General features: G+C 38.5%; 2 protein-coding genes and 3 long non-coding RNA genes across 9 annotated transcripts; 3 read left to right on the top strand and 2 right to left on the bottom strand.

Moving 5' to 3' along the window:
• The first annotated feature begins 134 nt into the window (after positions 1–134).
• On the top strand, positions 135–4,366 carry LOC124198627 (cullin-1-like). Its single transcript, XM_046594569.1, has 15 exons — positions 135–258; positions 679–829; positions 888–1,074; positions 1,151–1,260; positions 1,322–1,430; positions 1,500–1,599; positions 1,668–1,945; positions 2,021–2,200; positions 2,263–2,517; positions 2,577–2,846; positions 2,935–3,126; positions 3,192–3,299; positions 3,359–3,459; positions 3,571–3,790; positions 3,862–4,366. The coding sequence occupies exons 2-15, from the start codon at positions 687–689 to the stop codon at positions 3,940–3,942; spliced, it is 2,334 nt and encodes a 777-aa protein (XP_046450525.1). The 5' UTR covers positions 135–258; positions 679–686; the 3' UTR covers positions 3,943–4,366.
• A 2,429-nt stretch (positions 4,367–6,795) lies between these two features.
• On the top strand, positions 6,796–10,663 carry LOC124198626. 4 transcript variants are annotated; one of them, XM_046594567.1, is made up of 9 exons: positions 6,796–6,995; positions 7,515–7,574; positions 7,663–7,785; positions 8,141–8,401; positions 8,521–8,636; positions 8,704–9,115; positions 9,192–9,315; positions 9,421–9,747; positions 9,854–10,663. In XM_046594567.1, exons 6-9 carry the CDS (start codon positions 9,092–9,094, stop codon positions 10,060–10,062), a joined length of 684 nt encoding a protein of 227 aa, XP_046450523.1. In that variant the 5' UTR covers positions 6,796–6,995; positions 7,515–7,574; positions 7,663–7,785; positions 8,141–8,401; positions 8,521–8,636; positions 8,704–9,091; the 3' UTR covers positions 10,063–10,663. The 4 variants fall into 4 exon arrangements, with proteins under 4 accessions (XP_046450523.1, XP_046450521.1, XP_046450524.1 ...); XM_046594565.1 differs by lacking the exon at positions 7,515–7,574; XM_046594568.1 differs by lacking the exons at positions 7,515–7,574; positions 8,141–8,401.
• Positions 10,664–12,262: 1,599 nt separating this feature from the next.
• Positions 12,263–12,570, bottom strand: LOC124198625. Its single transcript, XR_006876642.1, has 2 exons — positions 12,512–12,570; positions 12,263–12,446 (listed from the first exon to the last, which is right to left on the bottom strand). It is a non-coding gene; the product is annotated as an uncharacterized LOC124198625 (long non-coding RNA).
• On the bottom strand, positions 12,564–13,161 carry LOC124198624. Of its 2 annotated transcripts, none has more exons than XR_006876641.1 (4): positions 13,034–13,161; positions 12,851–12,977; positions 12,674–12,777; positions 12,564–12,611 (listed from the first exon to the last, which is right to left on the bottom strand). It is a non-coding gene; the product is annotated as an uncharacterized LOC124198624 (long non-coding RNA). The 2 variants fall into 2 exon arrangements; XR_006876640.1 differs by having other exon boundaries at positions 12,851–12,954.
• Positions 13,162–13,887: 726 nt separating this feature from the next.
• LOC124198623 lies at positions 13,888–14,288 on the top strand. The gene is made up of 3 exons (XR_006876639.1): positions 13,888–13,920; positions 14,001–14,181; positions 14,246–14,288. It is a non-coding gene; the product is annotated as an uncharacterized LOC124198623 (long non-coding RNA).
• The last annotated feature ends 1,234 nt before the right edge of the window (positions 14,289–15,522 follow it).

Raw genomic sequence — 15,522 nt, 5'->3', positions numbered from 1 at the left:
AATGTTGCTTCACCGCAAATCCGCAATGATCACAGGACGTAGTTAAGCAAAAGTCGGAAATGATTTCGATATATAGAATTTAGATTGCCTGCTTTACTCCGTTTTTTTCTATGGCGATTTGTTTTTCTTTTCTCCTTTGTTATATTTGCAAAGTGACAACGCTGTATGAAAAAACTGATCAGTTTCGTAGTTTTTTAGTCCCCATTCGTCAAGTTGGACAGAGTAGCATCACTTGCAGCTAATTATCTTCAATTTAACGTAAGTTGAATACATACAAGTTATAACATATCGATGATATTAAATAAACAATAGCAAATGCAGGTAGTTATGATTTATGTTGATGTACGAAGTAGTGACCAGTTGTATAACTGAAGTTACATGGTGAAAGCCTGATGCTTTGCCATGAGTTTCTAAGGGAATTTCTGCTGCTAGAAACTTGAACGACTGTTTTTTTTTATCTTTTAAAAATCGTCAACTGTTTGAATTCAAATTCTTTGTCAAATTTTTTAATTAGACTTTTTATTTTATGGAATAAAATTCTGAGAAAGTCAAATTAAATATTCATATGTAAACATTACTTAATGATACCAGTTGTTAGTTTCTCCTAAATACAATTTGTTGCATTTAAGAAATGGGTAGAGTTTCAATTAATAAATTACATTGTACTCCTTTCTGTAGGTGCAATCATGTCCAGTCAACATGGCCAAAGTAGTCATGGGTCTAAAGCACCTATTGATCTGGATCAAATTTGGTCGGACCTCTTACAAGGCATTGAAAAAGTTTATAATAAACAGGCGATGTCTATGAAGCAATATATGGACCTTTACACGTAATATTACTTTTTTCACTTTTAAATCAGTTGTCTAATGTAGGTTCTAATCCTCCAGGCATGTATATGATTATTGTACCAACGTAAATAATCAGGAGGGAATAGGAAATTCAGTTTCTATCCCATCTGCAGCTACCAGTAAAGCCAAAAAGAGTCGGGTTTCCAGTGGAGCTCAATTTGTGGGCCATGAGCTGTATAAGAGATTAAAAGACTACCTCAAGTCTCACTTAATCGATGTTCTTAAGGTAAGACCCAATGAAAATCTTCTAAACTGAAATGGGTGAATGTTTCTTTAATAATATGTTTTTATCCTTTTGGTAGAATGGAGTTGACTACATGGATGAGCCTGTTCTCAAGTTTTATACTCAGCAATGGGAGGAGTTTCAGTTTAGTTCAAAGGTTTTAAATGGAGTTTGTGCCTATTTGAACCGGTAAACACATCTAGTGAAGTTTAAGCATAACTATTTCTGATGCCAATTTTTATTGCAATAGACACTGGGTGGAGCAAGCATGTGAAGAAGGACAGAAAGGAATTTACGAAATTTATCAGTTGGCGCTTGTGACATGGAGAGAGAATTTGTTTCGTCATCTTCACGGACAGGTATAACACGAAAAGCACAATTTTCTTTCTTTACAGAATAATAAAATCACCTAACTTGTGAATTTAAAGGTTACGAATGCTGTGCTGAAACTAATTGAACGAGAACGAAACGGTGAACCTATTAATACCCGTTTAGTTAGTGGTGTGATGAACTGCTACGTTGAACTTGGTATTGTGATAGCTTTAATTCCTTGAACGAGAATTTCGGAACTTTAATTAAAATCGACATTTCATTAGGTTTGAACGAAGAGGATCAGACGGCAAAAGGGCAGAATTTATCTGTGCATAAAAATTCATTCGAGAATTCATTCTTAGAGGATACAGAGCGCTTCTATACCCGGGAAAGCGCTGAATTTCTACGGCACAACCCAGTGACTGAGTACATGAAACGTGCCGAACAGCGGTTAGCTGAGGAGCAAAAACGAGTGCAGACTTATTTGCATGAAGCCACCCTTGACAAGCTGAGCAAAACTTGTGAAAAAGTCCTTATAGAAAAACATTTAGAGATCTTTCAGGTATATTGCGATCTTTAATTTTAATTTATTTTGTCTTCTATGTTGAATTCCTAATTATTCCTTCTCTTTTAAAAGGCGGAATTTCAACACCTCCTTGCAGACGACAAGCATGATGATCTCGGAAGAATGTACCAGTTGGTCTCACGCATATCAGATGGATTAACAAAATTGCGAACACTTCTTGAAGATCACATAACCCAGCAAGGTTTGTCTGCCATCGAACGCGAAGGAGAAGCCGCCCACAATGATCCTAAGGTACGGTGTACATTTTTAGACACATAAAGAATTGTAATAAATTTTACGAATGTTTTCTAAAGGTTTACGTTACTACCATTCTGGATGTCCACCGCAAATATAACGCCCTCGTTATGTCGGCGTTCCATAATGATGCCGGATTTGTGGCTGCATTGGACAAAGCTTGCGGAAAGTTCATCAATAGCAATGCCGTGACAAAGGCCGCCAACTCCTCGTCGAAATCGCCAGAACTACTGGCCAAATACTGTGATCTTTTGCTGAAAAAGAGCGCGAAAAATCCCGAAGAGGCCGAGTTAGAGGATACGCAAAATCAAGTGGTCAGTTTTTACATTTTCTGTTATTTACTTTTTTAAACTCAATCTAATTCTGTACACAGATGGTGGTCTTCCAGTATATTGAAGACAAAGACGTATTCCAAAGGTTCTACTCCAAAATGCTGGCTAAGCGTTTGGTGCAGCATATGTCGGCTTCAGACGACGCTGAAGCATCAATGATCTCCAAGTTAAAGCAAGCCTGTGGCTTCGAGTACACTTCGAAGCTTCAGCGTATGTTTCAAGACATTGGAGTCAGTAAAGATCTCAACGAACAATTTAAGCGACATCTGGCCAACTCTGCTGAACCACTCGACATCGATTTCAGTATTCAGGTTTGTTTGGTGTCAAAAATAGATTTGAGAATCCCTTAATCGTTACATTTATATTTGTCTAAATATAATTCCATCGCATGTGCAACAGGTCCTGCCATCTGGTTCTTGGCCGTTTCAGCAATCAGTCAATTTTTCTCTTCCATCCGAACTCGAGCGCTCCGTCCAACGTTTTACTACTTTTTACAGCAGCCAGCACAGTGGGCGCAAACTGCACTGGCTCTATCAAATGTCTAAAGGCGAATTAGTCACCAACTGTTTCAAAAATAGATACACACTTCAGGTTTTTTATAATTTGGTTTAGATTACTGTTATTAACAAAATTTTTAACATCATTTATTCTTGTAGGCATCAACTTTACAAATGGCTGTACTTTTGCAATACAATGTTTCAACATCTTGGACAGCCAATCAGTTAAGTGATGCAACTGGAATCAAAATGGATTTACTACTGCAGGTAACTTCTACTGAACAAATATTAGAGAATTTTTTTTAATTCACAGACTTTTTTAACAGGTGGCGCAGATTCTCTTAAAATCGAAGCTCTTGTCGTCCGAAGATGACGAAAATGATTTGAAACAAACTTCTCAGCTCTCTCTCTTTGTTGGATACAAAAAGTAATTAACAATTCTGTTCCGATGTGTTTATCAACGAGAAAGCGTTGTATTTTCTCAATTTCTCGCAAAGCTGTGACTAACACTTTTTTGTTTTTACTGTTCTCTCCCTAGCAAAAAGTTGCGTGTTAACATCAACATTCCAATGAAGGCTGAATTGAAACAAGAGCAAGAAGCCAATCAACGGCATTTAGAAGAGGATCGAAAGCTACTGATCCAAGCGGAAATTGTACGCATCATGAAGATGCGCAAAGTACTTCCGCATGACGAGTTACTGGCTGAGGTCCTCAATCAGCTATCGTCTCGTTTCAAGCCAGGAGTGCACATAATTAAGGTAATATTTTTGTGTACGCTGTCGGTCATTTTTCATTTCTATTAACTTGTGTTTTTATTGTTATTATACAGAAATGTATTGACATTCTGATCGAAAAGGAATATTTGGAGAGAACCGAAGGACAGAAGGAGACTTATTCCTATCTCGCATGACTTCTCAGTCCTGTGAGCTTTTCCTTAACTTTTGCCATTTTTTGCGTGTTACTTATACACTAGAAAAATGGAAGTAGAGGAGAGAGACAGAGTTTTCACGGTTGTTGCCGCTGGTCAACAGAGATTTTTGTACAAAGGATAAGAACCGTGACCAATTCTAGGAACAAAAGACGCTCACAGAGTTGATCATATCTTGTTTAGCATACCCATTTCTGTCTTGACTCCCCATCTTAAATTTACTTCTTTTTCTCGTTTTCTGTTCTACTGCACTTTAAAATTCGGCATTTTTTTTTTCTCTTGAGTCTTGAGGTACAACTTTTATCGCGTTCCGGAGGTTATCATTTTTTCGATTGTTAGTGGGTGCGAATGGGTCTATGTGTGAAGTCCTGCTAATTATCACAAATAAAAATGAATTTATTTCATACTGGAATTTCCGAGCAAACGAATGCCATTACCTTTAGTCCTTTACGCTTTTTTAGAATGTTACACATAACATCGATGCATAATTTACAATTCAATAAGCTTTTGCCTAAAAATCGGTGTTTAAATTCATTAGCTATCATTACTCATAAGTCATTACCTAGCTAAAGAAGTAAAAGCTAAAACATAGAGTTTTGAATAGCCGTAGGTACAATAGCCGCAAGGCTTAAGAGGTGTATCAGGATGAGAAAAAATCGTATAAAAGGAGAGAGAAAAGGCGAAAGAATTCAGTCGAGTGAGCATCTCTGACACAGCGACAACTGCAGTCACTACTTGTCACCAACTTTATTCTTCATCGAATATCAAGTTCGCAATGATGGGTAAATATTTTCTTTTTATACTGAGACTTGAATCAGTACTAACTTGTTTCTAGTTTTTAATTTGCGATTTATATTTGTTATTTATGTTTTATGTTTGCTATTGATATGTTCAAATTATTTATGTCTAGTTATAAACAACTGCATCGTGCTGCTTTTGGGCGTTTTATCATTGATGGCTGGGTCGACCATGAGTGTACCGATGTCTCCTGGGTACCCAGGATACCAAACAACAACGACGAAGGAATACTACACCGAGCCCCCCAAGTACTACACGACTACGTATGCTGCCCCAGCTTACTACACCGAGGCTCCCAAGTACTACACCACCAAGGCACCGGAATATTACACGACTACGTATGCTGCCCCAGCTTACTACACCAACAAGGCAACGGAGTACTACACGACTACGTATGCTGCCCCAGCTTACTACACCGAGGCTCCCAAGTACTACACCACCAAGACACCCGAGTACTACACGACTACTTATGCTGCCCCAGCTTACTACACCGAGGCTCCCAAGTACTACACAACCAGGGCACCGGAGTACTACACAACTAAGTATGCTACCCCAGCCTACTGTACCGATTATCCTATATACTACTGTACTGATTATCCTAGATACTATACCGAGACTCCAACTTATTATACCAAAGCGGCCGAGTACTACGTCGAAGCACCTAAATACTTAACTACAACCTACGCTGCTCCAAGTTACTACACAGAACAACCCAAGTACTTCTCTGCCCCGAGCTACACAACCAAAACTGAGGCGGCGAAGTATTCCGTAGCCAATAGCTACTACACAGCGGCTGCTCCTTCGTACTACGTTGAGCCGAAATACTACACCGAGGCTCCAGTTTACTACACCACAACTAAAGCTACACCTAGCTACTACACCGAAAAGAGCGAATATTACGCAACCACGTACGCTGCCCCAGTTTACTTCACCGAGGAACCCAAATATTACTCTGCTCCAAGCTACTACCAAACAGAGGCTCCTGTTTACTACACCACCAAGGCAACCGAGTATTACACTACAACCTATGCTGCCCCCAGCTACTACACTGAGGTCCCCAAGTACTACACTACCAAGGCACCTGAGTATTACGCCACTACTTACGCTGCACCGACCTACAACACCGAAGCTCCGAAGCATTACTCTGCCCCGAGTTACTACACCACTAAGACTCCTGAATATCACACCACAACCTACGCTTCTCCAGCTTACTACAAGGAAGCTCCTAAATATTAGAGCCGAAATTCCAGTTTTATTTATTTTTGCTCAGATTTGTCGGTCATATCTTAATAGTTACTAGTCACTGGGAATTGATTGTTGATCTTTAATGAGAGAATAAATTTTTTAATGCGGTTTAAACCTTGTACGACTTTTCTTACCACCTCTAAGCCTTTTGACATTGCAGTGTGTTCTTATTTTTGTTGGATCTTGCCTATTTCATATGTTTGAGGTGACTATTACTCTAGTCGCGCTGCATTTATGGACATTCTGATACTTGGACGAATTTCATTTTCAGGGGAAGTTTCGAGAAAAATGTATTGTTGGCGGAGGAGTTCATGGCAAATATTGTCTTATATAATTATTATAATCACTTGTAATTACTTGTTTATGAATGGGTAGTGGAAGAGGATGGGTAGTAACGAAATAACATCAAGCCTTGGTCCCCTCACTAACAGCTCTCTGGCAACCGACCCCTAGTTACCAGTTTGGTCGATCGTCAAGTTGTTTTCAAAGAAGGTACCTGATTTATAAACAGCTATCACGAAGTAATGATTTTAATCGGTAATTTGATAATTTCAATTTTCATCGCATTAAAAAATTGTATGATACATTTTTTTATTTTTTTGCAGCAGTCCATTCTCATGCTAGTGCCATTGTAGATTGTAGTTTTGAAATTTGTATCGCGATTTTGCGAATTTGCGATATTTATTTCACCGGCGTCGATCTTTATAAATTGGTAAATGGCAACACTGCTTTCCAGTTCCCATGAAAATTCGTCTGCAGTGAATAAGTATCAACATCAGCAGCGGCCAGCGGCCAATCCGGCCATTTTTAGTATAAAAGTTTCAGCTCTTGGATTCTTTAATTTTTACTTAGCATTTGTCAAAAAAGTCCATTAACGCAAAGCTTTCTTTGGTTTCTCGATTGCCCAGTCGTAGTATCCTTGTTAGAAAACGTTTGAAACTACACAGGTTTCTCAGATTGACATAGTGCACATAGGTACTACACCAAGTGAGGTATGGGACGTTATTTTGCCTAATAAGTACAGCTGGAAGTTGCCTCTGCAGCAAATAGTAATGAAGAAAAAGAACCTGATGAAGTGGTCAAAGTCTCAAATTGTGTTGGAAATTATCGGGAAAGTTAAATTAACTTAATATAGCATTCTGAATTGATGGTGCTGACTCGAGCTGAAATTTGACAGCAATCCAGTTTTAGTTGAAATATGGTTCTGATAGTATTGTTTTTGGTGTGATGGCATTGCAGTTTTCTCTACATAATTTTGAGAGCCTTTTGCCTTGAACACTACATCAAAATTTGAAGAGTGTGAACTGTGAAGTCTTGCTTAAAATGTCCAAACACTTGGTTATCAATAAGAAGCATTATGCTCACTTTGCACCCTTATAATAACTTAATAAGTGCTCTTGTTAGTGGGAGCTGACACAACTTGTAAAGAGGGCAGTAAAATTGGTTGGAAAGTTATGTTTATTATTTTTATTCACGAGGGCATGGTTTTGAAGATTTTATATCCTGAACAGGGATTTCAATCATATCATGCAAGATATAATATTCTCATGTTAAACTAGTCATCCTGACAGGTAACAGGTCAACTTTTACCCCTTTTATTAGTATTATTCATGTTTCTATGATTATAATTGTTATTCTCTTTGATTCTCTTGCTTTCAGTGCAGTGTAGAACATCAGTTGGTTTGGTAAACCTGTTTTCATCCCTGCCTGTGCACCAAATGGTTTCACTAAGAACCTGCAAAGAGAATTTGCCAAATATTGCTTGATTTCTAATAAGACAGGGTAAAGTTATACCATAACCACATATCTTTTCATGTGGGAGATAATGTCAAATGCTTTTAAATATGTGCATTTTTTGTGAACTATAAAGGATAACTTGCACATACTTGTGTTGAATGCAGTTATGACGTGGCACTCTCTGCTTTATTTTAAATTTGATTGAAGGGATACTACGGTGCCTACCGTACCCCTAATGTTTCGACTTTTTCTCTTTTTCTTTCCATTCTTCTCTCTGTTGAAAAGAGAGGTAAAGGAAGAGAAAAATGGAAAGAAAAAGAGAAAAAGGCGAAACATACTTTGATCTGTATATTTGAATAAAATAATCAACCAGTATAATTTCCTTTGAATTTGGTTGAAGGTCGTAGGAAACAAAACGTAAACGTGTCATGCGACGGTGTAGAGGTTGGGTGAGAATGCCACGTGTTACATCATTATCAAGCAGGTAGAATTGCCGCAAGGCTTGAGTTGAGAGGACAGGGTTAGAAAAAGTCGTATAAAAGGAGAGAGAAGAGACGAAAGAAATCAGTCGATGGAGCATCTCCGACACGGTAACAGTAACTGTTGTGCAATTTTTGTCACCAACTGCATTCTTCGTCGTATTATCAGTTATCAATACTGGGTATACATTCTGTATTTTACATGGAGTTTTCTAATTATGTCTAAATATTTGTTCTAATTTTAACATGCCAAATATTCTATATTAACGTTAAAATTATTTATTGTCTCGTCGTGTAAAAGGAGAGAGGAAAGGCGAAAGGAATCAGTCGAGTGATCATCTTCGACATGGCAACAACTGCGGTGCACTAGTCGTCATCAACTGCATTCTTCGTCGTACCACCAGTTTGCCATCATGGGTAAATATTCTGTTTTTTACGTGGAGTTGTGAAATGTGAATCCTGTTTTTATTTGTTAATTTGTCAGTTACAATCGAAAAAATTTGATGTTCACGCTTGGAGGTCAGAAGAAACATTTCGTATAACTGGCATGCGGTGGTGTAGTTAACATGCCTAGTTTTTATTGAATGCAAATGTTTAAATTGATTAATTGTGTAGTAAACTATGTCGTCGTGCTGATGTTGGGGGATGTATAGTCTCGTCCAACTACTGGTGTACTGATGTCTTCTGGGTATGACGGGTATGAAACCGCAACGCCGCATGTTACTACACCGAGGCCCCCAAGTACTACACCACCAAGTCTCCAGATTATTACACCACAACTTCGCTGCCCCGGGCTACTACACCGATTCCCCGAAATTTCTTCTTCCCCGAGCTACGCCATTTAAGGGTCGAGTACTACAACGAGTCCCATAATGACAACACACTACATATCATGGGTAAATATTCTGTTACATAGAATTTTAATATGTCATTTATTGAATATCCAATTATGCAATATTATTTATTGTCTAGTCGTATAACAGGAGAGAAGGCGATAGGTATCAGTCGAATGTTTATCACCGACATGGCAACAACTATAGTGCAGTAGTCGTCACTAACAGCGTTCTCCGTCGTACCACCAGTTTTAAAATCATGGGTAAATATTTTTTTTCTGGAGATGTGAATCAGCTCTACATTTATTCTATATTTTTAAATGCCAGTTATTATTGCATATTAATGTTTCAATTGAATTATTGTTTAGTAAACTATTTTGTCGTGCTGCTGTTGGGTGTCGTTTCGTTGATGGGTGAGTCGACCACTGGTGTACTAATGTCTCCTGGGTATGGCGGATACCAAAGCACGACGCCGCCGTCTTACTATACAACAACAACATACGACACGACCAGTTACTACACTGAGGTCCCCAAGTACTACACCACCAAGGAACCGGAGTATTACACAACTACAAATGCCGCGCCAGCTTATTACACCGAGGCTCCCAAGTACTACTCTGCTCCCAGCTACTACACCGAGGTTCCAGCTTATTACACCACTAAAACAGTCGAATACTACACAGAAGTTATCATTGGTAAATATTATGATTTTTTTCATTGAGATGTGAAATAACTGTACATAATTTTTTAATATGCTAGTTATTATTGCATATAAATGTTCAAATTATTTTTTTTGTCTAGTGATCTATGGCGTGCTGCTGTTGGGTGTTGAATCGTTGATGGCTGTATTGACCACTGTTGTGTTGATGCCTCCTGGGTATGGCGGGTATGAAACCACAACGCCGGCGTCTGACTGCACGACAACAACAACATACGCAACGACCAGTTACTACACTGAGGCCTCCAAGTACTACACCACCAATGTTCCAGATTGTTATTCAAAAACATAAGCTGTCCCGAGTTACTACACAGCAGCCCCGAAGTATTATTCTTCCCCGAGTTCCACCAACAAGTCATCGGAGTATTACACAACTACGTATGCAGCGCCAGCTTACTACACCGAGGCTCCAGCTTATCACACCACCAACGGTCGAAAACTACCGGAAGTGACAAAGAACTACTCTGCCCCGAGCTACAAAACCCTAACTGAGGCGGCCAAGTATTACGTAGCCTCAACTTTCTACACAACTGCCGCCCCTTCGTATTACGCTGAACCAAAATACTACACTGAAGACCCAGTTTGCTACACCACAACCTACGCTACACTCTGCTACTACACCGAAGCTCTGAAGTAGTATAATACGAAGGTACCTGAGATCTATGCCACTACATACGATGCTCCGACCTGCTACACCGAAGCTCTTAAGTATTACTCTGCTCCGAGTTATTACACCACTAAGGGATCTGAATGTTACACCACGACCTACGCTTCTCCAGATAACTACAAGGAGGCTTCTAAATACTAGATCTGAAATTGTTTTCATGTGATTTCACTGAGAATTCTTGTTGATGTTGTATGAGAAAATAAATTTTTATGCGGGTAAATATCTTGTAAAACTTCTCTTAAATCCTTCAAACCTTTTGCCATTGCGAAGTGTTCTCATTGTTTTAGATATTTCCTAATTAACTTATGTCTGACAATTCTACTAAACGACATTCTGAAGCTTGGACGAATTTCATTATCAGGTCAAGTTACGAGAGAAACGTACTACGTTCTCTAAATTTTCATAGATGTTTACTGAAAGCAAGTCTTGAGATAAATGATGTAATATATTACAATACACAATGAACAAATACTTAAAAAAGAAATTGCTGTTTTGTCCCACCTCCACCCACAATTCCACCACATTTTACAGTCACATACATAATTACATATATACATACATACACTTGAGTTAACCCGTTGGCTGCCACGCCATACAACCCGTAGGTTGCTCTCTACTAATCTACGCGCCACGTCTGAAGGATCCATGACCAAGTGGGACTTGCCATTGCTGACAAGTCCGTGCTGACAAGGGGGGGGGGGGACTGAGGTGCATTGCCTTATAACAGGCTTGCCTTGCGGCAAATTTTGGGCTTGGCGACTCTCCGACCCCGCGGCTTGTAAGCCACGAGACCGAACAGCGCGGCCCGTGCAGGGGAGCTAGGGGAGAACAAAGGCGTGGCAGCCGACGGGTTAACTAACACTAACACAAATATATTACCAACAACAAATGATGATCCGCGCTGACATTTTGGAGATACCGGCGACGTTTTAGTGTCCATCTTCTCGACGTTTCCTCTGCATTACCTGAATAAAGATAAAACAATTCTTATTAGTGACATGCCAATAAAAGTTACATAATATAGATAGAAACAATAGTCAGGTTTTTAAGCTCAAACATTTAAAGATGCAATTTTTTTAACTTAAAATCAAGCTTGCAATATTGAGAACTGTAAACAGAACAAAGCTCACTTGCTAGTCTTTAAAAAAAAATCCGGAAGTAGACCGGAAGTAACCATAGCGCCTCAACCATTGAGCTGTCATCAAATTAAACCACATATTCGTGATCTCCATGAAAATTGGGGTCGATTAGGTGGGATTTAAACGAAATCCAAAATTTGGCCAAAATCGAGAATTTTCCTGAACTATAGTTCAGGAAAACTTTCGAAACCGGAAGTACGAATACGTAAAAAAGATAACATGAACTTTACCACAAATTTTACGAGGATCACGAATATGTGGTTCTTTTGCTCCTAGAATGAATATTTACTGAACTACTGACGGAAATGAGCAAACCGGAAGTAGAAAAAAAAAACTCATTATTAAAAATCTAACAAGTGAGCTTTGTTGGAGGAATAGTCATCGTCAGTTTCCACTAAAAAATTTACACACAACAGCTGCTGATAAATATTTAAAGAGATTTGCAAAGTAACTGAAATTGATTTTGACAGCTGAAAATTATCGAAAAGCCATCTAGCGTTAGAAAAAAGAAACGTCGAAGTAACACACTAACACTTCTTTTACGCGCAAGAAGGGCCTGATTTTGGAATTATTACACAGACAGGGAGTTTTACGCAAGTAGATAACTAGAAGATAATCTACGAAAATAAGTAAATTGTCCGGTACCTGGCCGTAATCCCGTGGTGAGTGATTGCAGGTGTGTCACAGCAACTGAAGTGATCCAGCCTCGCCAGTGAAGCAAGAAAAGTTGTTTTTCAGCATGAGAAGCACTGAAGCAGTGAAGCTGGATGATCGTACGTCGGGAAGATTAGGATGTAGCCGAACGTCGGTGGAAATCCTTCTTTCGTCATGGAGAATGATCAGCATTGGCTTAAAGATCTCTTACGTGCTCTGTAAAAATAAAATGTAATACATTAATGAAAATATAACAGTTAATAAAGCATATCAATCTTTACCTTTTCTAAGAAGCACACTGCAATTTTCATGATGAAAAACCGTAAAAATGGAAATCACAGAAACCAACAGCATTACTCCACATGTTGAGATTTCCTGATGCTAATTAAGAAAGTGTCATGAAGTGTTGCAGTAGCTTGGTGATAGGTGGTATTGATGCTTACCTTTATCATACAGGTGATGAATTTAGTAAGGCATCAAGCAGAACTGTAACATGTATGCATACACACATCATTATTCACATCACACTCTTCATGTCACTGAAACTCTAAAATGGGACAAGGAAATTATCTGTTATTTACAAATTTACACAAATTTACCTAAGAGAAATAAAACTCTACCTATCTCTCAGCTGGGTTATCTTTTAGACAGAAGTAGAAACAGCTATAACAGTAAACATAATGTTGCAGGTTACACCACCAAAATTGTGAGATTCAGAAAAGTCCTATGGTTTATGAAAAAGAATACCTATGTTATAAGAAAATCAGAATTGTAATGGTCTGGTAGTAGTAATGGGAAAATACCTTAACTCTGGAGATGTGTATTCCATATGTGAGATTCAAACATTAGTTTTAGTCTTTTGACAGCATGATGGGCCTAATGGATGGAAATTGACTGAGCGTTAAGTCAGCTTGTATGGAATGACTGACAGTATGCATCTAAAATTTGAAGAAATAATTTGATACAGTATAAAAATAAGGAAACTATGTCAAGATAAACCTGTATAAGTTACGAAGTTCAATTTGGTAAATGAAATCACAGGAATATAAGTATTAATTAGCTACAATTGGCTACAATTTGTTTCGTCTTTTTCGCCTCGTTTTACGATGTAACAACAACAAAGGCGACACTAGCACATCTAGTTACCTACTTAGGAATTAGGATTCAAAACGCATTACTAGATGTCGCTAGTGTCGCCTTTGTTGTTGTTACATCGTGAAACGAGGCGAAAAAGGCGAAACAAATTGTAGCTAATTAATACTTATATTCCTGTGATATCAAATACCAAATTGAACTTCGTATCTTATGTAGGTTAATCTTGGCATAGTTTATTCTTTATTTGTATACTGTACCAACTTATTTCTCCAAATTCTAGATGCATACTGTCAGTCATTCCAACAAGTTGACTTAGCACTCAGTCACTTTCCATCGGATTAGACCCTCATGATTTCAAAAGCCAAAAACTCATGTTTGAAGCCCACATGTAGTGGAATACAAATTTGCCGAGATAAGGTATTCCCCCATTACTGCTACCAGACCATTACAATTCAGATTTTCATGCAACATAGGTATTCTTGAACCATAGGATCTTTTCTGAATCTCGCAATTTTGGTGGTGTACCCTGCAACAGCATGTTTGTTGTCATGGCTGTTTTTAGTTCTGTTTAGAAGGCAACCCAGCTAAGACATAGGTACAGTTTTATTTCTCATAGGTAAATTTGTGTAAATTTGTAAATAACGTAGAGAAATTCCTTGTCCCATTCCCACTTAGAGTTTCAGTGACATGAAGAGTGTCAAGTAAACCACCTATCACCATGCTACTGCAATACTTCATGAACCTTTCTTGAGCATGCGGAAATTGATCTCAACATGTGGAGTAATGCTGTTGGTTGCAGTGAATTCCATTTTCACGGTTTTTTCATCATGAACAATCAGTGTGCTTCTTAAAATAGGTAAAGATTGAAATGCTTTATTCTTTGTTATATTTTTATTAATGTAAAACATTTTATTTTACAGAGCACGCAGTTTCTTAATGGAATCGTGTGGTCCTGGCACGGAGATTCTTGAGCCAATGCTGACCATGACGGAAGAGGGATTTCCATCAACGTTCTTCTCCATCCTTATCTTCGCGACGCACGCTCATCTAGTTTCACTGCTTCTAAACACAATTGGTTTTACTTCACTGGCGACTTGGCGAGTTTCTGGATCACTTCAGTGATCGCTTCCGTCCGCTGTTACACACCTGCAGTGTGCAGTCACTCACCACGGGATTATGGCCAGGTACCGGACAATTGAATTATTTTCGTAGATTATCTACTAGTTATCTTTTTGCGTAAAACTCTCTGTCTGTGTAGTAATTCCAAAATCAGGCCCCTCTTGCGCGTAAAAGAAGTGTTAGTGTGTTATTTAGACGTTTCTTTTTTCTAACGCTAGATGGCTTTTCGATCATTTTCAGCTGTCAAAACAGTCAGTTTCAGTTACTTTGAAAATCTCTTTAAATATTTATCGGCAGCTGTTGTGTGTAAATTTTTTAGTGGAAACTGACGATGACTATACCTCCAACAAAGCTCACTTGTTAGATTTTTGATAATGAGTTTTTTTTCTACTTCCGGTTTGCTCATTTCAGTCAGTAGTTCAGTAAATATTCATCTGAGGAGCAAAAGAACCACATATTCGTGATCCTCGTAAAATTTGTGGTAAAGTTCATGTTATCTTTTTTACGTATTCGTACTTCCGGTTTCGAAAGTTTTCCTGAACTATAGTTCAGGAAAATTCTCGATTTTGGCCAAATTTTGGATTTCGTTTAAATCCCACCTAATCGACCCCAATTTTCATGGAGATCACGAATATGTGGTTTAATTTGATGACAGCTCAATGGTTGAGGCGCTATGGTTACTTCCGGTCTACTTCCGGATTTTTTTTAAAAGACTAGCAAGTGAGCTTTGTTCTGTTTACAGTTCTCAATATTGCAAGCTTGATTTTAAGTTAAAAAAATTGCATCTTTAAATGTTTGAGCTTAAAAACCTGACTATTGTTTCTATCTATATTATGTAACTTTTATTGGCATGTCACTAATAAGAATTGTTTTATCTTTATTCAGGTAATGCAGAGGAAACGTCGAGAAGATGGACACTAAAACGTCGCCGGTATCTCCAAAATGTCAGCGCGGATCATCATTTGTTGTTGGTAATATATTTGTGTTAGTGTTAGTTAACCCGTCGGCTGCCACGCCTTTGTTCTCCCCTAGCTCCCCTGCACGGGCCGCGCTGTTCGGTCTCGTGGCTTACAAGCCG

Source organism: Daphnia pulex, chromosome 7, assembly GCF_021134715.1.
Source record: "Daphnia pulex isolate KAP4 chromosome 7, ASM2113471v1".
In the NCBI taxonomy this organism is placed as follows: Eukaryota; Metazoa; Arthropoda; class Branchiopoda; order Diplostraca; family Daphniidae; genus Daphnia; species Daphnia pulex.
The sequence above is the reverse complement of the archived record's forward strand: the minus strand, read 5'-3'. Positions and strand labels throughout refer to the sequence as shown.